General features: G+C 50.5%; 9 protein-coding genes across 9 annotated transcripts; 4 read left to right on the forward strand and 5 right to left on the reverse strand.

Annotated features, from left to right (window-relative positions):
• Positions 1 to 988: 988 nt before the first annotated feature.
• On the forward strand, positions 989 to 2,403 carry Pdw03_0344 (alpha-mannosyltransferase alg11p; the record flags this gene model as incomplete). The annotated part of the gene is made up of 4 exons (XM_014682046.2): positions 989 to 1,454; positions 1,508 to 1,998; positions 2,111 to 2,118; positions 2,178 to 2,403. 4 exons carry the CDS (start codon positions 989 to 991, stop codon positions 2,401 to 2,403), a joined length of 1,191 nt encoding a protein of 396 aa, XP_014537532.2.
• Positions 2,404 to 2,870: 467 nt separating this feature from the next.
• Pdw03_0345 (CaaX prenyl proteinase Rce1) lies at positions 2,871 to 4,119 on the reverse strand (the record flags this gene model as incomplete). Its single annotated transcript, XM_014682047.1, has 4 exons — positions 2,871 to 3,410; positions 3,487 to 3,867; positions 3,975 to 4,015; positions 4,068 to 4,119. The coding sequence occupies 4 exons, from the start codon at positions 4,117 to 4,119 to the stop codon at positions 2,871 to 2,873; spliced, it is 1,014 nt and encodes a 337-aa protein (XP_014537533.1).
• Positions 4,120 to 5,245: 1,126 nt separating this feature from the next.
• Pdw03_0346 (Serine-rich protein, putative) lies at positions 5,246 to 7,408 on the forward strand (the record flags this gene model as incomplete). The annotated part of the gene is made up of 2 exons (XM_066099574.1): positions 5,246 to 6,767; positions 6,825 to 7,408. The coding sequence occupies 2 exons, from the start codon at positions 5,246 to 5,248 to the stop codon at positions 7,406 to 7,408; spliced, it is 2,106 nt and encodes a 701-aa protein (XP_065957301.1).
• Positions 7,409 to 8,275: 867 nt separating this feature from the next.
• Pdw03_0347 (MBOAT family protein, putative) lies at positions 8,276 to 10,212 on the reverse strand (the record flags this gene model as incomplete). Its single annotated transcript, XM_014682049.1, has 4 exons — positions 8,276 to 8,814; positions 8,871 to 9,989; positions 10,052 to 10,096; positions 10,191 to 10,212. The coding sequence occupies 4 exons, from the start codon at positions 10,210 to 10,212 to the stop codon at positions 8,276 to 8,278; spliced, it is 1,725 nt and encodes a 574-aa protein (XP_014537535.1).
• Positions 10,213 to 10,477: 265 nt separating this feature from the next.
• Pdw03_0348 (Vacuolar protein sorting-associated protein VpsB) lies at positions 10,478 to 12,369 on the forward strand (the record flags this gene model as incomplete). The annotated part of the gene is made up of 3 exons (XM_014682050.1): positions 10,478 to 10,588; positions 10,650 to 11,675; positions 11,731 to 12,369. The coding sequence occupies 3 exons, from the start codon at positions 10,478 to 10,480 to the stop codon at positions 12,367 to 12,369; spliced, it is 1,776 nt and encodes a 591-aa protein (XP_014537536.1).
• Positions 12,370 to 12,576: 207 nt separating this feature from the next.
• On the forward strand, positions 12,577 to 13,735 carry Pdw03_0349 (Short-chain dehydrogenase/reductase SDR; the record flags this gene model as incomplete). The annotated part of the gene is made up of 2 exons (XM_014682051.2): positions 12,577 to 12,699; positions 12,764 to 13,735. The coding sequence occupies 2 exons, from the start codon at positions 12,577 to 12,579 to the stop codon at positions 13,733 to 13,735; spliced, it is 1,095 nt and encodes a 364-aa protein (XP_014537537.2).
• A 1,263-nt stretch (positions 13,736 to 14,998) lies between these two features.
• Positions 14,999 to 18,043, reverse strand: Pdw03_0350 (Leucyl-tRNA synthetase; the record flags this gene model as incomplete). The annotated part of the gene is made up of 3 exons (XM_014682052.2): positions 14,999 to 17,272; positions 17,323 to 17,463; positions 17,552 to 18,043. The coding sequence occupies 3 exons, from the start codon at positions 18,041 to 18,043 to the stop codon at positions 14,999 to 15,001; spliced, it is 2,907 nt and encodes a 968-aa protein (XP_014537538.2).
• A 308-nt stretch (positions 18,044 to 18,351) lies between these two features.
• On the reverse strand, positions 18,352 to 19,505 carry Pdw03_0351 (Sucraseferredoxin-like; the record flags this gene model as incomplete). The annotated part of the gene is made up of 2 exons (XM_066099575.1): positions 18,352 to 19,047; positions 19,116 to 19,505. 2 exons carry the CDS (start codon positions 19,503 to 19,505, stop codon positions 18,352 to 18,354), a joined length of 1,086 nt encoding a protein of 361 aa, XP_065957302.1.
• A 934-nt stretch (positions 19,506 to 20,439) lies between these two features.
• Positions 20,440 to 21,032, reverse strand: Pdw03_0352 (uncharacterized protein; the record flags this gene model as incomplete). The annotated part of the gene is made up of 2 exons (XM_066099576.1): positions 20,440 to 20,741; positions 21,029 to 21,032. 2 exons carry the CDS (start codon positions 21,030 to 21,032, stop codon positions 20,440 to 20,442), a joined length of 306 nt encoding a protein of 101 aa, XP_065957303.1.
• Between the last annotated feature and the right edge of the window lie 188 nt (positions 21,033 to 21,220).

Consider the following 21,220-nt stretch of genomic DNA (forward strand, 5'->3'; position numbering starts at 1 on the left):
CATATCTGACAACTCATCTCCCGTTCTTACAAGACTGCTACAGTAATTCAATAAATCAGTCATAAACTTCTATCATCATCGACACCCTAGGTGAGTGCGTTGGAGAAGATCAAGAGCGTCCCATCAATTTCTTGCAAGAGCTGGGGCTTAGAGGTCGAACCTGCGTAGGCACCAGAGTGCTCGTGTCCGGTCAGCCATCGCTCCAGTTTGACAACTGCGTTGTGTTCTTTGATGAGCGGAATCTTAAAGTACCCAATGAAAATTTTCATCAATGTACAAGTGGCTCGGCTCAATGTTAAGCCAACAGATGAAAAGTTAAAAGAGATCCTCAAGGAAACCGTCAGCTTGTTACGGGATCGAGCAAGGAAAAAATTTCACGGGAGAGCGTTGATGTGCAAAGAGCTCCGAAATTCATCCCTGAAATGATGGAAGGACACGTTTGAAGAGGCTCCAAGCGAGATAGACGTATGGCGTTTCACTTGCGAAGCTAGAAGACGAGAGAAGCGGCGCAATCTTGCCTGCTTGTATGGAAATTGTCGCTTTGGCGACGATGGTATCTCGACGCTTGACCATAAGTGAGATCTCTCTTCTCATCAACTTACGCCGTGATTTGTTGTTGGGTTTTATTCCACGGTGGAGGTCGTTCCTATCCGTGCAAGATGATACCATACATCTATTCCTTCACACGGCACAGGAGCATGTTGAGAGAACCCTCGAAAAATTGGAGAACGTGTTACCGAAGAGCTTTTGACAGTTTTCCGTCGGAGAAGATTCTTTGGTTTGTTTATGGTACATTAGACCACTGTACGAAGATTGAAGAAGTCCAGTAGAGCGCAAGCTGACTAAGTCGAAAGAGACCCGGAACTCTTGACGGATCATCCCGAGATCGTTCCACATTTAGACCAGCGATCTGAACGGCAATCCATCGAACTAGTGAGTCTACCACGTTGTCACATAGATCACGCGTGGTCTAATCAGCTATACCTTCATGTTGGAAACACTACATGCCTGGATCGGCCAGCCCGTCCAAGACCACCGCTCCCTTCCCATCCTAACTATCTACCTGACCTCCTGCGCCGCCCTCACAATAAAAATCCTCCTCAACATTTACCGCGGCTACCACACCCATAAAACGCAGTCGAACTGGCGCCGCAGCTATGGTTCTCAATTCACCATCTTCATTGCCCTATCGATTCTCAGCATCACAACAACATGGTACTACATGTTCGCGTTCTTTGCGCATTCCTACCGCAGCTGGGAAGCCAGACAGTCACCCATGCAGCGGGCATTAATTGAGGTAGCACCGCATCTATTGAAATGGGAGATGTGGCTACGGGATAGCAAGCTGTTCCGGGAGGCGTGGGAGAGTGTGTCTGCCACGCCGGCGAGAACGTGGTGGAGCGGGCAGATTTTCCTCTGGACGATTGGGTGGAGTTTGTTCTTGGGCGTTATGGGTCTGTATCTCATACCTTTGGAACGCACTTGAAACTATCGTTAACCCTACCAGGCCGTCGATACCATATCCCCAATGTGTGGATGTACATGCTGCTCGGGCAGATTGTTGCCATCTCCTTCGCACAGAATCTGTTCTTTATCACAGTCATCGTCTCAGGCCCGAGTTCCGTTCCATCTACGAAGCTTACATGGACACCCCCTGTGCTCCTCGATCTTGCGCCGGTCGTGATTTCCGGCCTCGGCGCTGCGGCTACACCCCTCGTCGCGAACACGCCGTATTTTATGCCTGTTCTTGCTATTCCTCATCTCCTGCTATTCGTCCCCGGTCTCCTGTCCCCTCGACTTCTACCGCAGGGCTGGGGTGCATACATCGCCCAGCCTACGCAGAGATATGCCTCTTGGTACAAATGGCTCTTCGCGATCGCGGTGATCATTCAGGCACGGTCTCTGTATTCGGTGGTTCTGGATGCACCGAGTTTGCTAGGAGCTTCGGTAGTCGATCTCGGGCGGAGATTAGTGGATACACTGTTGGAGCATCCGGCTGTGAGTAGCGTTGGGTGGGATGTGGTGTGTTGTACGATTTCATGGACTATCTGGATGTTATTGCGGGGTGGGTTTCAGGAAATGCTGGAGTAAGAGGCATCAAAATACATAGGTCCCAGGGTATTTCAAGGCCTTTGGTTCATAAAGTCCGACTGTACTGTATGAATTGACCATTACAGTTTACCATACCTACGGCACATCTCCCCCGAGGTCCCTGGCAATCCACATCACTGTCATCTCCAATGCACCAACCCTGACCCAACCCGCCTTCAACAATCTCCTAAATCAGTTGTTGAATCTTTTGCGCAGGACACGTGTGAGTGTCAGGAGCAGAGGATTGTGTTCGGGTCGATAGGTGTCCGTGGGTTCCGTGGGTTTGATCATGACGAGAAGTCGGATCACTGATGGTGCTGTCCTTGTAACTGCACCGCAGAACCCTAGAGACTATCCAATGTATCACCTTCGCTGTACGCCGAGGCTGTTATGAAGGAGCAAGCCGAAGTACAGGAGACATGTCGAGTGTTGAACAGGATCGCACCCTACAAGACCGGAGCAAGAATATATATATATATATAAAACAGAAATAGCCTCTAGCTGTGATGTGCAACAATCAGTTCAAACCCCAAGGCTCATTGGTCAACAAACGACAAGTCGCAAATGGACAGAGAAGTAGCTAGTATGTGTCAATTCAAAGTGCTCTATAGGTCATGCTCTACAGGCATAAGGTGTCCACCCAGATGCTCGATTCCACACGCATGGGTTTGGTTCACAACCAACCGAACAGTAACAACCCTTTTGGAGATGACGCCGGCGACAAAGCAATATAGACCATGGCTAGACCGAACGTCCCAAGCTATACACCCCCCCCTCCCCTAATTCGACTTTCCCGAAAACGATACCAGAGCCTGATAAGACTCTGTCAAAGGCCACAACCCCTGAGCAAAACCAAGCGCCCCAGCAACGAGAAGTACATAATACGCCACCGTCCACCCAACTCCCAATCCCCCACTGTTACCTCTCACCCCAATTTTGATATCATCAGAATCATCTTTCCGAGTCACAGGAGGACCAATCGTCTCACCAGCCTCAACACGTCCCCAGAACCGCGGCAATCCACACCAATTACAGAAACTATGGATGCTAACAACGGCCAGCAATGAGCCGGTCCGCAAATAGACGAAAGTCGCATACCAGCCGAAGATAGTCGTGTAGCCGAACTGGAAGAGCGACCGCAGCAGCGCGGCTAGTGCCGGCGTATCTGGGTGCGTCAGACAGAACTCGTAGAAGTGGTGCACGTGCGCGATGCCGAAATACAGCGGCGCCAGGAATACGATTCGACCCGGCGAGGTGTGTGCTAGTAAATGTAGCGGGACCATCGCAGATCGGAACATGACTTCTTCTGTGAAAGGGCCCTGACCAAGATGTTAGATCTGAAGCTTTTTTTTGGAGGGGGGGTTTCTGCCCCCCCCCAAAATAAGACATGCTTACCGCGACAAAATTCCTCCAGCCAATCCAGCCACTCAGACTTGCAGAGAGGCTATTAGGACGAAACCAGAACTTCCACTCGCCCTCGACAATGCCACGCTCGAAGAGCGGGCCTAGGAATAAAATGGCGGTTAAGAAAAGACTCCGCAGCGTCTCCAACAGGCCAATGGGCCACCAACCGAGGAGTCTGACCCCGGCACCCACGGAGGAATTATCCTCATAGACGATGAGCCAGAGAACTAGGACTGAGCTCACGATACATGAGCCTGTGACGGCGCGGATGCGAGCGCGAATCACGGACGGAGCATCACGACTCAAACTTGGGGATGGGCGGGTTGTTGGGGAGAGATAGAATGGTACCACATAGAGTAGTGTGAGAAGGACCTGAATGGGGGTTAGATAGATGTAGAGTAAAGTGTCGTGGTTTTTTTTTGGTTTTTTTTGGTTTTTCTTCTGGTGGTGGTTTTGATGTTTCTAGGAATTCTACATACAGACAGAAAAGCGACCGTCTGTTCTGACAGGGCAGGTTCATCTAAATTTGTATTAGTTGAGACGTTCTTTAAAGGGATTTCCCCTTCACTTACCCTGCTTGGAGTACAGACTCTTCAGTCTCTCCATGATTCCTGCCGGTGCCATGATCTGCAGAGTTGGAAGAGATTCCGTTTACTATGGAATTTCTGGGAGAGTAGGATCTGGTTCTTTGTTCTTTGTTCCTGTTACCGTCCCGATGGAAAGGGAATGATTGGTTGTGAGTGGTAAAATACAGTCTGGTATTGTCATCACGAGCGGAATCACGACGTTCTTACAATTGTTCGGTGACAGCACACATTCGATGGACCACAGATGCACATGTCGACATCTCTAGTTGGATCGAGTCCTATTCAAGCATCATCATCCATTAAATAGGTTCCTACAACCCCTGTTTGGAACTTGGGTTAAAAAAAAAACCGGATGTGAGCTCTCACCCCTTGGTCTTCATCTGAAATGTGAGTCAATGCGAGGGATCGTGGCCCTTTATTCTCCGATCACGAGGGTAATCTTGCCAGCAGAACATCCTACATCCTATAGCGAGGCTACGCACTGATAGTTCATCGGCATGGACAACGCAGGCTCCACCGAAAATAGACGATTAAATGAGGAAATCGGTTTGAAGGAGTCAATTGTGGCACTCGACGGGTTGCTCCGCAATAATCTAGATTTGATTAAGAACCCACTTCCAGGTACTCCGTAGCTACCAAAGACATAGATATATTCTAAAATTATCAGCACAGGAACCAAAAAGGGACTTCAAGTGCATCAGATGGAATTGTTCAGTGCAGTACTTTTGATCTGGACCAATCGTTAAAAGTGCGAATCCCCCTGCATCTAAGATCTCACCGCTGGGCAACCAAATTCCTCCCTTTCAAAGTGTCTCTCCAACTTCGGCTTCTGCTGCTACTTTTGCTTTCTTGCTTTTTTGTCCCTTTCTGCGGGTGGAAACGGGGTTTAATGATTGCTTTTCCGCCAGTCACTCTTTTATGGTCTTGGATGTTTGAAACGAACTAAGTCGCTGACCTCTGTAACGTCGACACTCTGGGATGCATGTCGGCCTATAGAATCACCCTTGAGACACCACATTCCTTACCTCGAATACTCAAATATCCGGCAAACCAAACAATCCACTCCTTTGACAGCTTGCTTACCCACGTGTTGGTTGGACAATTCCCTTCGCCTTTGCTGTTCAATCTGTCTTTTCAATCAATGCTCCAAGTCTCTCCCAACCATGTCATTTCCCGTTCGGTCGACCTCGCCGTGCGTACGAAAGGCATTGCACGAGCGTACTCCTTCGCACTCAAATGAACGATCACCAACCCGGTCATTGCGGATCGTTCCGGATGAAGAACTGGATATGTACACCGCGACCCCATTCCCGACCAAGCCTGAGCAGATTCTGTTGCCTCTCCCCGGTAAAGGACAACAACAATACATATCAGACACCGGTTTCAGCTATTCGGACCACCAGGGACCATCCACGTCAGCATATCCGTCACCGGCCTGCAGTGAACCCGCGGCCAATAGCCCCAGAGATCATTCCATGGGTAGCTGGGATGTATCCTCCACAGTGGATACCGGGAACTCACCTCCGCCGATGTGGGACGATGACCCATCCTCTAGCAAGTCATCACTGCCCGACGATTCGGGGAAAGCACGGGATCATGGGGCTGAGAGTTCAGAAGTCGAGTTCTCCGATGACGAGATGATGGTCTTGCCCACGACCACGCCAACGATAAAAACCGTACTCTCCGAGCCATCCATGTCGTCCAAGTCCCCTGCCGAGTCCGTAACGGACTATTCCAGCCCCATTCTAGAACAAATCGGGGTCCCGTCAAGTCCCAACTTTGTTATGCTGGATAACTCGAGTACGATCTTCCACCGTCCCGCTACAGCATCCTCGGAGTCAGACCCACGAACGAACTCCCTCTCTTCGTATAACTCCCGAGGAACCGTCGTCAGACACGTCGGGGCTGCACCCTGGTTCCAAAACACCTTCCTACCAGCCTCATCCGAGCAATCGAGCTATGGATCCCCGTCATTCCACTCCAGCCCGCCCGCGCAGTCCATAGCCTCATTCCACTCGAGCCCGCCCGCACAATCCATAGCCTCGTTCCGTTCGTCATCCGGGGCACCGCTAGGCATCCGTTCCCAATCGGCAACATCTTCTTCTCGCAGTCTTCGCTCCGCTTCTGACTTGCAGGCAGCCATCGACAATGACGTGCCTATTCAATACCCGCGCATTCGCGCACCATCATCTTCAAGCTCCCGCGCCAGCACATCTGTTCCATCAGAACGTGACTTCGCCCCTGGCCCTGCGTCCGGACGTTGCAACCCCCACCTGGCATCAGGACGCTGGAACCCGCATCTATCGACAGTCTCTTCCATCTGGTCCGCCGAAGAATTAATCAACCTCGCCAGAGAATCAGAAACCGACGCAGCCTGCGTAATGGAAGAGCCAACATCACCGCCACCAGCAGCCCTAGCAACAGAAATGGCCAGATCCTCCGTCTGGCTCGTCGATCCCTCCAACGACAGTGATGACGAGCGCCTCGACAGCCTGACCAAACTCCCCACCCGCCCAGTCTTCTCCCAAAGCCTTTCCTCCGGCTCAAAGCGAAGCAACAGTATCCGCAGCCTCCAACGCCCGGGAACAGGCTCAAGCACAATCCTCAACATTCTCCCAACATGGGCCAAAGTCTACTACCTCCGTGAACCAATGGGCCTCAACTCAACTCTCTCAATGATCGACGGTAGCCGCCCACCATCCACCCGCACCGGGACTTCAAATTCAAGCGTCTTCAACCTAGTCCCAGGACCCCTCAATATCCCCCGTCCCCGCTCCCCAGAACGTCCCAGACCCACCTTCCCCCCAGGCAATCCCATCCCCCAACGCCGTCTGGAAAGTGACCCCCGCGATCCACGCGCTCACTGGGTCCCATCCCCACCACTCGACGACGGTGAGTTCACCGGAAGCCATCTTCACCGTCTCCGACACAGCTGGTCACCGCATCTCATGCCTGATCGACGTGCCTTGCAACACTCGACCAGTCGGTGGCGACCGCCATCACTCGACTCGCGCTACGAGCCTGTTCTCGGCCGGCGAAATATCCAGGTCTATTCTTTCTGTCTGGGTTTCATCTTCCCGCCCGCATGGTGGGTAGCGGCGTTCCTGCCTCTGCCGCCTAAACCGAAGGTCGCGCAGATGGCCGAGTTTGAAATTGGCTCGGACGTTGGCAACGCCTTCGAGGCTCAGTGCTTAAATTTGCAGCAAAGACGGAGGGACAATGCGCGTTGGTGGAGGAATCTTAATCGATGGATGATTCCCCTTGGGGTTGTTATTCTCGTTGTTCTTATTGTCTTGGCTGTTATTGGGACTACTACGGGGTTTTAGGGTTATAGGGTTAAACACTGTATTCGGACTGTGTTTCTTGCGATCTTTGATTTTGACGCTCTCACGACTTGGATTTGGATTTTCGACCCCGGTGAAACTCTTTGATGCTCTTTTCTTTATCTTTTCGTGAGGGTTGACTTCCCTCAACCAGTCGACTGGTTTCTTTTCTCCTTGCTCTTCACTGATACTGCAGGCATTTGATCCTTACTGTGATCTCTTCTTCTCTTGATTATTGACTATTCAGCCTCCCCCTTTTGTGTTTTTTACTTTCTCTTTCTTCTCTTGCCTTCTCTGGCTGCACATTGGTTCTGAACGACTTCACGACTTCAACGCATATAAATATCCTCTTCTGTTTTACATTTTTCTCGACGTTTCAACATTTGCCTATGGCTCATGTTTGCTGGAATTGCGTTCTATGCATGGTGATTGCCTTGGTTTGCTTTTTATGCCATACGTCCGTATACTGGATATATGTTTCTCGGAAAATGTTGTCTTTTTTGCTATTTACTTCAACTTCAATTTGGACGTCCTCTTTTCAACATTTCAGGTTGTACCCTAATGTACTGATAGTATACTCCACCGCTTCTTTACATTTTCTACATTGAAAGTAATGGTAATCAAGGCGTGCTATTCTCTATGCAACCCATCCCTTGAAATATCTAAAGACACCTCAGTCCCAGACGATATCTATCTCAGCCATGCCCCCACTATCAAAGACAATAAAAAGGAATCGCTTCTAACTTTTTTCTTCAGCAGAACCGAGAGAAGACAGGAAAAAAAACCATCCAACCGCTGTTCAACCCCTTATATCCCATAAATCCACCACTTACACCTAGGCAAATTCGGTTCTCAAACCAAAATGGCGACCTACAACTTCCGCCCGATCTGCTGCTCAATAGCAGCCTTCAGTTCCTCACCAGTAGGCATCCGTCCAATCCTCTGCTCAACAGTAGTCTTCAACTCCTCAACCGCAGCCTTCAATTCCTCAACCGTAGGCATCTTAACCGTAAGTCCTCGAGACTCGATCTCAGCCATAATCTCAGCAACAGCCTCGTCAAAGTCACGCTCGGGATCATTCGGCAGGCCAAGAACAGGTGGACGCATGGGTTCGGTGCGGGCGAAGTGGGCACGGTTACGGCTCTTCAGTTGGGCGACGAGGTATTTTCTGAGAGGGGAGAAGGAGGCAAAGGCGACTAGGGAGATGGCACAGTTGACGATACCGTAGAAGTAGACGCGCGACCAGGCGGTGACGGACTTTTCGAAGTTGAGGATGATGAAAGGGATGACGGCGAAGGAGAGGGTTAGTTGTGTTGCCAGCCAGCTGAGGATGTCGTAGTAGCGCTTGTTTGGTGTTGGCTTGGTGCCATCCGGTGTCAGGAAGAAGGGGCGCACGTAGCGGCGGAAGTCTATTTGATGATTAGATATAGGAGGGAGTGAATGAGGGTCATGTCCTGGTGCTTACTCTTCGCCACAGTCTGGATGAATGAGCCCAATACAAAAGTCATGTAGTATCCCGGGTGGAAACCGTGCCAGAGGGCACTGGTGGCGAAGGTAGCCATGCTGGCGCGGAAGCCGGGTTTCTTGCCCTTGGGCGTGACGCGAAGGTAGATATAGTTGCGCAGCCAGTGGTTGGTGTTCTTGTTCCAGTTGCCTAGGTAAGCATGCGAGTTCTGCGCCGTCTCCATGGCCCACGGATCTACGTTCTGCAGTCGGTTCCAGAAGACATTGCCGGATTTCGGGTCAAAGCCGTTGTATCCCATGCCAGATAGAATACAGGCACCCTCAGTCAGAGCCCAGACGCCGTAGTACTTGGTGCGAGCGGTGAAACCAAGCATGTGCACGTTGAAGATGCGACGCAGGAGGGAATACTGCAAGAACTCATCTGAAAGCACAAAGTGAGTGGTAAAGTATGAGCCCAGCTGGATGAAAGCTAAGATCCAGACCAGGCCAGCAGCGGCCTTCATTGCGGCAGGTCCTCCGCTGCGAGGAATCTTGCGCTTTTTCCGGGTGGGTGGCACCTTGGATGGGTCAGTTCCCGGCGGGACTTCGAAGAGCGTAGTGTCGATCCAGCGGCGGTAGACCACAAATTCAAAAGAAGGACCGGCAAAGAGAGAAGGGAAGAAGAAAACGTAGCCCAGGTAGTCTAAAATACCCGGGAACTTTGTAATAGCAGAGTACTTCTGCGGGTCCGAGAGTTGGTCCTTGGGCAGACGGCCATCATGAATATTCCAACAGAAGGAGGAAAGTTTCATGACCATGACCATCTGCGCTCCAGTAATATCAACGGCCGAGTTATCGTTCGCCCTCTGACGGTCGATGTGGTTGATTGACATATGACCCATGAGGAAAAGGAAGCCAATCCACGGCATCAGTGATCCATCCACGTAGTAGGCGATAGCATAGGTGGCTGCGGCACTGTACAGGAGGGTGCGTAGACCATCCCAGAGGTCGAAGAGTCCGATAATATAGAATAACGACACGGCGATGATGAAGACATTCTTTTTCCAGGGTTGGCCATCGGGTATACGTTTCAGGAGGGCGGCCAGTGGGTAGGAGAGGAGGAAGGAGCCGATCAGCTTGACTGGAGCTGGGGGTCAGAAATTGCTTGTAATATCAGGAGCTCATAGAAATAGAAGATCGTACGCTCATCAGTCGATGCGCCAGTTAATTTGGCTGGTACCTCAAATACTGCGGGGAGTGTTAGTTGGACCGAGAAGCTAGGAAGCTTGTATGGGAGCTTGTATGGGAGCTTGTTTGGGAGCTTGTTTGGGAGCTGACATACTCTGATCTACATAGGGCAACATACTGTTGACCTTGTAGAGAAGAAAACCGACAAAACTGAAGAATGAAGAGAGAGAGTAAAGAAGCAAAAGAAAAACAGGTCGAAGAGAGGTAAAAACAGCTTGTCATGTGGGAAGTGGAATTCCACCCCAACAACTTCCCGCCTTCTCCACATTCAACCCCTCGTTTTTCAACAGCTTCAACAGCTTCAATAGCTTCGATAGCTTCAATCCCAGAAAAAAAATATAACCAAATCTTTGAGAACTAATCTCCTGAAATCTCCCCACTATGGACGTTGTCGCGGCCGCCTCGGGGTACATCTCCAAGATGGTCACCGTGGGTGAGTCCGGAGGAGCTTCGTCATCCAAGATGAAGATCTTGCTTCTTGACAGTGAGACAGTGGGTGATTTTCCCCTGCTAGCAATATGCTGATCTCAATTGCTAAGTCCTATGATCATAGGTTCCTATTGTTTCGACTGCCATTACTCAATCTGCCCTCCTTAATCACGAGGTCTACCTCATCGACCGGTTAGACAACGCCGCGCGCGAGAAGATGCGACATCTGCGATGCCTATGCTTTGTGCGCCCGTCACCCACCTCTATTCAGTTTTTGATCGACGAGCTTCGGGAACCTAAATACGGCGAGTATTACATCTACCTTAGCAACATCATCCGAAAATCTGCCCTCGAGCGGCTTGCAGAAGCGGATAGCCACGAGGTCGTCCAGTCGGTCCAGGAACAGTTTGCCGACTTCCTTGTAATCAACCCGGATCTTTGCTCTTTGGGGATGGGTTTCCCATTGCAACGGATATGGAGCCATTCACCGGACTTGTGGAACCCGGATTCACTACAAAGAGCCACAGAGGGGGTCCTGGCCCTGCTTCTCGCATTGAAGAAGAATCCACTTATTCGCTATGAGAAGAACAGTCTAATGGCCCGGAAATTGGCCACTGAGGTCCGATATCACATCACGCAAGAGGAGCAGCTATTTAATTTCCGCCGGACGGATACACCGCCTATCCTGCTCGTTCTTGACCGCCGCGATGATCCCATCACCCCATTGCTGACCCAATGGACGTACCAGGCGATGGTACATGAAATGCTTGGCATCAATAATGGCCGCGTGGATCTGCAGGATGTGCCAGATATCCGACCAGAACTGAAAGAAATTGTCTTGGCTCAGGACCAGGACCCGTTCTTCAAGAAGAATATGTATCAGAACTTTGGTGATCTGGGCCAGAACATTAAAGAATATGTGGAGCAGTATCAAACCAAAACTCAAAGCACAGCGAATATCGAATCCATTGCGGACATGAAACGTTTTGTGGAGGACTATCCCGAATTTCGCAAGCTGGCAGGTAATGTGAGCAAGCACGTTACCCTGGTGGGCGAACTCAGTCGGCGTGTTGGCGAGGACAACCTCCTCGACGTGAGTGAGTTGGAGCAGAGCTTGGCATGCAATGATAACCACTCCAATGACCTTAGGGTATGTTCAAAAGTCAAACTGATTCTACTTTGCTCACAGACTCACTCTTTTGCAGTCCATCCAACGAATCATCGCATTGCCAAATGTACCCCCAGATAATAAGCTGCGCCTGGTGGCTCTTTACGCTCTTCGCTATGAGAAGCAACCCAACAACGCGCTGCCAATTCTCCTTGATCTCCTCGTCACAGCAGGAGAAGTCTCATCTCATCGCGTAAATATAATCCCCAAGCTCCTTGCCTATCACCACTCCCTCCAAGCACCACCAGTCGCAGGCGGGTTCTCCGACCTATTCGAATCAACGTCCTTCTTCTCTGGTGCAAGCAGCCGCTTCAAGGGCCTTAAAGGTGTCGAGAATGTCTACACTCAGCACTCCCCCAGACTGGAAGTGACTCTTCAGAATCTTATCAAAGGCCGCCTGAAGGAGTTGCAGTACCCTTTCCTCGAGGGCAGTGGACACACGCGGGACAAGCCGCAAGACATCATCATCTTTATGGTTGGTGGCACCACATATGAAGAGGCCAAGATGGTAGCGCAGGTCAATGCCAGCTCCCCAGGTGTGCGAGTCGTTCTCGGCGGCACTTCAATTCACAACAGTACAACCTTCCTGGAAGAGGTGAACGATACAGTGGGTAGCTGGCCAGAACCAGAACCCTCGACAGCTGCGGGACGGCTGCGACGCGAGTTGGGACGATAATTGTGCTTTAGTCAGTGTATCTGGGTAAGAAATAGCATTAAATCAAGTAAGGCCTGCAAATAAGAGACGATTCTATAACACCCAGAAGTGAAAACAGTGAACGACCACTTATTTCGCATTTGTCGCTATAGTTCTCCGTAGAGAGACAAACACCCCACATGCGGAGAGATTCATCTTCCTGTTCTCCCCTCATCTGAGAGCCACATCATGGAGCACACATCCCCCAAAGGAGGGCCCTCTCCTTCACCATCACGCGAACCAAGACTTCATCTCCCTTCAACAACCGATCCACCGGGCCCCCAAAATCCTGCCAGGCCCCTCGTATGGCTGGTATTAATTCCCATCCCCCACCAACAAACACCACCCCCATCCCAAATTAACAACTCCCCCCCAGATCTTCGGTGCAACCGGGCACATGGGCCGCTCTCTAGTCAAAACCGCCCTCGCGAACAATGACCTCGTAGCAGCTGTCGGACGCACATACGAGAACAGCCCCGCAGCAATGAAAGAGCTCGAATCAGCAAATTGCATCGGACTCCTATGCGACGTACGAGCGCGCGAGACCGTGAAACGCGTTATCGACCAAACAATATCCCACTTCGGCCGAATCGACATACTCGCAAATTGCTCCGGCTACGGCGTCATCGGCGCCTGCGAAGACCAAGATGAATTCGACATCCGCAATCAATTCGAAACAAACTTCACAGGAACTCTGAACATGATCCAGCTATCTTTGCCGCATTTCCGTCAGCGGCGAGCGGGGAGATATCTCATTTTCAGTTCGACGTCTGGTGCACTTGGTGTGCCGGGGCTCGGACCATACTGTGCTTCCAAATACGCTGTCGAGGGCTTGATGGAGAGTATGTTGTACGAGGTGGATAGTTTTAATATTAAGGGTACGCTTGTTGAGCCGGGGCATATGCGGAGGGATGATATTGGGGATATGGTTTCGCCGTCTGCGCAGGCGCCGGACCCATCTGAATATCAGCTTTCGGCGCCTTTGCCGCTCTATGGTCATTTTTTAGTGAAGCCGCCCAGTGAGCCGTATGATACGACTACGTCTCCAGCGGCGCATGCGCGACGGATGCTTATGTGGCTTGGGGACAAGCAGCCGGCTAGTGCGGTTAAGGCGGCGCATTTGGTTTGGCAACTTGGGCATTGCTCTTACCCGCCGTTGAGGTTGATTCTAGGTACATATGCTGTTGAGAGTGTGCGGGATCGGTTGAAGTGTATCATTGAGGAGATTGAAGATTGGAAATATCTTAGTTTCCCGATGGGTGAGACGCAACTGCCGGCTGGAGCGGGGCGTGAGAGATCTTCTTTTCAGGAGGAAGCCGAAGGAGGGAGTGAATTGGGCAATGGATGATTTTGGAATTTGTCATTGTCTTATATGTTATATGATACCCAACCCCGAGCAAGGACCGCTTCAGAGGATAGCCTGCATCTTCCCAGGCGTGGGGGGTTTCCTATGTGAGAATGCGTGACCCTTCACAGAGCTTCTGGAGTTGAACGCTTCTATGAGAAAAAGAAGACTTGCTCCATACCCACGGCTTGTGAGGATGAAGGTGACAAAGGCAATGCTTTTGCATCCAAGACTGCATAGATGCTGTACACCACCAGATGAACACCTTTCTGGCAAATCCCAAATTCTACATGATTTATCCGGCATGTTGAGCTCCAGACTATGTTTCCACCTCGGCCAATGCACACTGCTAGATGCCGGTCATTCGAATTTGTTTACATTTCCCACTTCATCGATGCCAGTAAACTCCTCTTTCTAGCCGCGGGCTGTCGATCATGTCTTAAATATCTGGGCTTTCACTGTAAGTACTGCGCATACTTCAGACGGACGAGTCGCTCCCAGTATGATGACCACCAAAAGGCTAGGTGAGCTTGATCAGTGGAGCAAGGAGATGGACATCGGTAGTCAAGGCGAGGAGAGTTGTGAGTCATGCGCTCTGGCGACTGCAGATAGGTCCAACGCCAAGGCAATCAGGAGCATTCTATTCAATGAGAGAAGGCGCCCTCGCTCTCAAATTCACGACCCAAGTACAACATAGTTGCAGAACAGCATGGATCTTGAACCAGGTCGGTCTGTTGTTGAACAGACCGACCAAGACGGGCTTGTATTGTATTCACCGCAACACCGCCAAGTGGAGTGCGCAGTGGGAATACCCTCGTCAATATACGGGGTGACTGCTTGAAGGTGGTAAGCTCCGTGAGTCAGACATCTTGCTGATGTTGGAGTGACTGTTATACGACCATGACCTGGGAAGGGTGTTGCGGCTGCAGATCGATTTGATCGGAAATTTGGAGTCGTTTTACCGAAAGTGCCATGACGTGTAGGATAAGGGGCATGATGATGATGATGATGATGATGATGATGATGATGATGATGATGATGATGAAGAAGAAGGAAACGATGGGAATTAGCAATATGAACTGTCCCAGTGTGAGAAAGGAGGAGTGATGGGCATGTTTTTTTTTGGTTCCTATGTGTGTATATTGCCAAAGGAAAAAGAAACTAAATGAGAAGAGAAAGGTCTACACAATGCCAAAAATATTGTACAAGTCTATCCAAGATCGTAATATAAAATCCCATATCTAACGCGAAGGGATAGAAAGGGCATCAGAAAACAACGTTGACTAGCTTACCCCCCTTAACAACGATAACGCGCCGTCTCTTCTCCCAATCATTCTTCTCTCGAAGCCAAGAATTCCCTTCAGCAGTCTCCAACACTCGATTGACAATCCAATCCTGTTCTTCCTGTGAATGAGCATTCTTGCCCTGCGACGCTGTCGGAGTCTCCATGCGCGGGATGGTCACAGCACAGCGGAGCTTTCCGTTGATTTGGACGGCGACCGTTTGGCCGCCGCGAGAGGAGAGGTTTTCGGCTTGGTCCGGTGTGAGGAGCGTGCTAGGCCAGGGTGATGAAAAAATCGATGGGACTTGTGTTGTAGCGGTATTTGTGGTTGCGTGTAGGAGTTCCCATGATTCAGAGGCTAGGGCTGGAGCGATGGGGGCTAGTAGACGAAGGAGGGATGAGATGGACAGGTATAGGATGAGAGGGGAGGGGGCGGGTGTTGAGGCCAGGGTGTTGGTCAGCTTGGTTAGGTCTGAGATGACTGTGTTCAGGCCGTAGGGGTTGCTTTCGATGCAGGTGGTGACGGATGCAATGGTGTTGTGGGTAGCTAGGACTGCGTCTGCGTCAGAGTCGCTCAGGTCCTGGAGCGATGACGGGAGCGGAGTGGCATGCGTGGTCGAAGATTTCAGGTCTGCCTCCGACACGGAGAATGATGCCTCTGTTAGGGTCTGCTGGGTGTCTTGGACTAGTTTCCACAGTCGATTGAACCAGCGCTCGACGCCGACGACCTTGGTTTCGTCCCATTCCAGAACTTCGCTGACCGGTGCGGAGAACAGAATGTGCGCGCGAGTTGCATCGGCGCCGTACTTTGATGCGACGGTGGTAGGGTCCACGCCGTTGTACTTGCTCTTGGACATCTTTTCAAAGGAGATATTAGGGGCGACTTGTGTTCCCTGTATCAAAGGCTTGTCTGGGTTGGCCAGGTCAACTTCAGACGGGAGAAGAAAGCGGCCGGTTGAGGGCTCAGTGAAGGTCTTTCCGTGGACCATGCCTTGGCTGAGAAGCACTTTGAATGGCTCTGCGGGTGCAGCAGAGTTCTGATTTGGGGACAGCTCAGATTGAGAGAGGAATTTGTAGATGAATCGAGAGTAGAGGAGATGCAGAATGGCATGCTCGACACCACCGATATACACATCCACCGGCTGCATTACCGCAGGTGAGAACGGGACTTCCTTGTTCGCAGAGTCCAAGAACCGCAAGAAGTACCAGGACGAGTCCACGAAGGTGTCCATAGTGTCTGTGTCGCGTCGAGCAGGACCATTGCAACTGGGGCATTTTGTATGAAGCCATTCCTCTGAGGACTCCAAAGGGTTTCCCTTCTTTCCCTTGAGCCACTCTCCCTCGATCTTCGGCAGCTTTACTGGAAGATCCTTGTCGGGCACCGGCACAGGACCACAGTTCCCGCAGTGAATGATGGGGATAGGTGCCCCCCAGTATCTTTGACGACTGATCAACCAATCCCGCAGACGCCAGCTCTCGACGAATGCAGCCTGACCGACCTGCTCCAGGTCATTGACAATCAGTTTTGATGCCTCCTTGGAGTGTAACCCCTGGTACTTCCCGCAGCGCGAGGTCAAAAAGCCCTCTTGTGTGAAAGCTTTTGTGTCTGACGTCGGGACAACACTGCTGTTTGTCTCACTGCCACTTGGCTCAGCCTCGATGACAACATGGATCGAGTCAGATTTCACATTTTCCCTAAAGAACATCATGTCCCTGGTGTCATGGCCCGGAACACCCATGACTGCTCCTTCGCCATAGTCGCTAAGGACATAAGGTGCCACAAAGACAGGAAGCTTCTTTAATAAGTGGGGGGTTTCTGCATCAATTTTGCACAGTGGATGAGACACCTCAATGTCGGATAACCGGTATCCTGCTTTGGAGTCTGGTGCAAGCGATGAAGCATCATTCAGGAATTTGCGAAGTGTTTCATCTTTCTCGGCGGCCTTCAACACAATAGGGTGATTCAAAGAGAGTGCCAGATACTCTACACCATATAAAGTGTCTGGACGGGTAGTGAACACATTCACATCGACTTGATCAGCCCGTCCAATTGTCACAGGGAATGTGACCTTAGCTCCGTAAGACTGTCCAAGCCAATTGCGCTGCATAGACAACACACGTTCCGGCCATCCCTCTGCAAGAGAATCGAGGTCTTTCAGAAGTGCTTCCTTGAAATCAGTGATCTTGAAGAACCACTGCTTCAAGTTTAACTTTTCAACCTTAGCCCCAGACCTCCACGAGAATCCATTGGCATCAACCTGGACGAAAATCAGATCAAATCAAGATATATCCTCTGGTCCTGACTCACCTGCTCATTTGCCAAAACAGTCTTATCAACAGGGTCATAATTGACCAACGCTTCCGCCTGGTACGCTAAATTCTTCTTATACAACATCAAAAAGATGCGCTGGGTATGCTCGTAGAAATCCGGGGAACACGTAGCCAGCTCCTAACAACAAGTTTCATCAATCAGCCATCTATCCGAAAATTAAACCCACGACCAACCCGCCGAATTCAAATAATCCACATCAACATACCCGATCCCAGTCAAACTCCGCCGAAATGCACCTCAACTGCTCCTTCATCTTCAAAATGTTCTCATACGTCCAAACCGCAGGATCAATACCCCTCTCAATCGCCGCATTCTCCGCGGGCAGCCCAAATGCATCCCACCCCATAGGATGGAGCACATCATGTCCGCGCATTTTATAGAACCGCGAGATCACATCGGAGATAGTATACACGCGCAGATGGCCCATGTGCAGCGTGCCAGACGGATATGGGAACATGGACAGGATGTAGGATTTAGGTTTATCTGTTGCGTCGGGTATTGAGCGCGGCGCGGCGCGGTCCCTTTCCCATTTTGCGTGCCATTTTTTGTCAAGCGCCGGGAGGTCCAGGCGGCGGGTTGAGGTGCTAGATAGTCTGGTTAGGGTGTAGATTGGTGAGAGGGCTCGTAGGGTTGGACGCGTGTGAATGCGGCCAGGCGCAATGGCGCTGGTTAATCGGAGGCGGGAGATGGATTGCATGGCCGGTTGATCATTATGTGTCTGTGATGTTTAGATATTGTAGTATTAATTGGAGTGTTGTTGGGCCATGTCGATTTGAAGGTCCGAGTTGTTTCACTTGCGCATCTTCAAAACTTCCCCGGAGCCCGGGTAGCTTCAGCCCCGATTTGGACTAGCGTACCAGCACTATAACTTCCAAGGGTTGGACCTATCTCTAGAAGTGATGATGCCGAGGTCCTTTGATATTTGTGGGAATTGATCTTTCTTGTTCAATACGTAGATCAAGGTTGCATGTCACCATGTATCATGCACTCTGCTCTATCCCAAATCTACAACCTCAAAATATCACCATTCCTGTCAATGCCACCCCGGAAATGATCCGCAACCACTCTTCCGCCGAGAATAGTCTCCCCGACAAGCCCCTCCACATGCTTGGGCTCAATGCGGCCGTACCAAATGCCCTTACCCGCCAGCGGGTGAGGCTCTGAAGAAGTTCCTACTGTCATCTTCGGCGGGATGTAGACAATCACATTGCCTGCGTATTTGTGTCCTCCAACATGACTGATCAGACCAATATTAGCGTGGTTAGGACCATCCACTGTGGTCCCATCACTGTCCACGGATGTGAATCCTCGTGCATGCAATACGCGCTTGAACTCGCTTTCCAAGGCGGGGGCCATGACACCACAACGCATGTCACGACCTCCATGTCCACATATTAACACTGTTGGAGAGTGGGTAATATCGACTACTCCCGGGAAATTTGATATTAGGTCTGGGGACCGGGTCATGTCTGCTTGTTTGGCTGCGGGGAGAGAGGAATGCATGTCGTGGAGCATTTCTGGGAGAAGATAAGCGCGTATGAAGGTCGTGAGACTGGTTGTTTGATCAGGCGATGGTGCCATGTTCACGGGTATTGACGGAATGTATTTGAAGCCGGGGAAGAGGAATGCCGAGGCTGAAGAGGGGGAGGACCGTGCAGCTGGCGCGATAGATGAATTCGTGACCAAAACATTGTTGAAAGGCTAGATCGATCAGATCTTTAATTAGCAAGAGTTTGCGCATCCATTGTCGGGTTTTGTGATCCACTTACATCAAGATATGGCCCGCCACGACCTAGCAGGCTCTTCAGTCCTCTCACAAGGTTGCCCCAGCCTTTGTTTTCACCATCATCCTCAATCCGACTCGTCCAGTCTGGCTGTCCTGTGCAGATGATAAGCTGCTGCGCGTAGGCAGCCATCGTCCCATTTAAGGCTTGTTCATGATCGATCGGTAAACCCTCCGGCAGGGCAGGCGTAGGTGGACAGTTGCAGCTTATTTCAGGGCATGTCTTGGTAACGGGGAAGGGAGGAGGGATTTCTAGGCGTGCGCGGAGTCTGCTGCTGCGCTGAGGAGTACTAGACAGTAGGCGGATGGTTTGGCAGATTCGATAGGTTTGCCCACTCCAGGCGCGCGGGAGCGATTGCGCGAGTATTGATCGCATTGAATATAATGACCTTCTATAAATTAGTAGAAGGGAGACAAATTGAAAACAAAACCCCAAAAAAGTCCAGAAAACAAAAGAGAGATGTAAACTTCAGATGCCCGAGTGCCGAGTCCGAGGAATCGGAGATTCGGAGATTACGATTGACCGCCGTTGATTCGTCGGTTCTGCAGATCTAACATCTATTCCACCATGGTCATCCAGATATCTTCGCCAAATTCAGAAAGATTCTACGTCAATTCAACATGACTTACATTACACAGGGTATGCGGACTAGATATCATTTTCATAAGATCAACACTCACGGGTCTAAGGCATTTGAACCTGAATCTTTGGAACGAATCTTCTCATTTGCTTTTGTTCTTTTTTGAAGGAGATCCAATTGATGAAAGGGCTTCTGGCCATTTTCGAACCTGATCGCCAGTCAATGAGACTGTATGCTGCAAGCTCGTGCCAGCTGAGAGATATGGTATCACTGCGGCTCAGGCAACTTCTGGACAGTGCCGCGTTGTAGTGGACAAGGGTATTGAAATTATGCGGAATGTTCGGCGCATAAATGCAGCCACGAGGGCAGCTTATCAGATTATTGACAAAAATACATGCTCTTGTGGATAGTGCGGACCACGTTTGTTGTCTGCGATACGTAGTGGCGGGGGAGGTTTTTTTTTTCAAGGACTCGATTCATTGGACATAACCCACGTGTTGAGACACTACCCCGGCGTTGACATGGAAGGGGATCTCGTACTTACACAGGACTATCGCGATATACAATGCCGGTGGTAGGCTTACGATTACTCTAGCGAATGCTGAGGTTTTCGATGCGGTCTTTGTTGAGGCGGAGACAGATTGTCAGTTGGTTAGTAGACCTGGCTGACCGGTCTGACAGCGAATGTTGCAATAAGGACAGAGATGCCAATGGATGCTTGTGCAAAAGTTAAGAGGCTCTGACAGTTGGATTTTCTCCGAATTTGAAAGAAACCGCTTCGCGATTCCGTATTGCTTGCAGCCAGAAATCGAAGTTCAAGAGTGACAAATCGGATCGAATGGCCCCCGCACTGGTCATGCGACAATACGATATGCGCCGAAGCCCCGTGTGGACCATCAGATCACGTATGAAACTCTCAGCGAAATTCCACGGCGAAGATCGGTTGCATGGATCGAAATTCGAATAGGTAGTTTGGGATCGACGGTGAATTAGAACAGTAGCTAGTATTTTGTACGTCTCCCGTGACAGAACTATGATGTACAGTCAGTTTTCCTGCGATCCGAGGCACTTAACTGTAACGCCAGTCTCGTCGGACAAACGTTCAACGGTTCTCTAATCATTGCATAACGTTAGGTTTCCGACACTCGACGGAGTATATTAGGTTGCAATTTTGCAATCTAATGTCCGACCGAGGAGCAATTCGAAACAAAACGTGTGTTGTAGTTGTCCCCATTGATCTGCATTCCAGTGCAAGCAAACGCGTAGCGGAAAGACAAACAAAGTCTTCGACTCGGGAGGCAGTGGGTTAAAAACTAACCCATTAATCCCGTTTATGTCCATTCTAGATGCGGTTATGCTTTCCGTAAACCTGCCCATGATCTGATCTGGAATCTCATTAGTGGACCTCAGTCGTTTCTCCAAGACCTCCTCGCGAGGAGGCGATGTTTATTACGCGTAGCTCTGTATGGAAGTAGCGGGGCCGGAGTTGGAGAAGATGAGATAGAGGCCG

The sequence above is a fragment of the Penicillium digitatum genome, chromosome 4 (assembly GCF_016767815.1).
Source record: "Penicillium digitatum chromosome 4, complete sequence".
NCBI lineage: Eukaryota > Fungi > Ascomycota > Eurotiomycetes > Eurotiales > Aspergillaceae > Penicillium > Penicillium digitatum.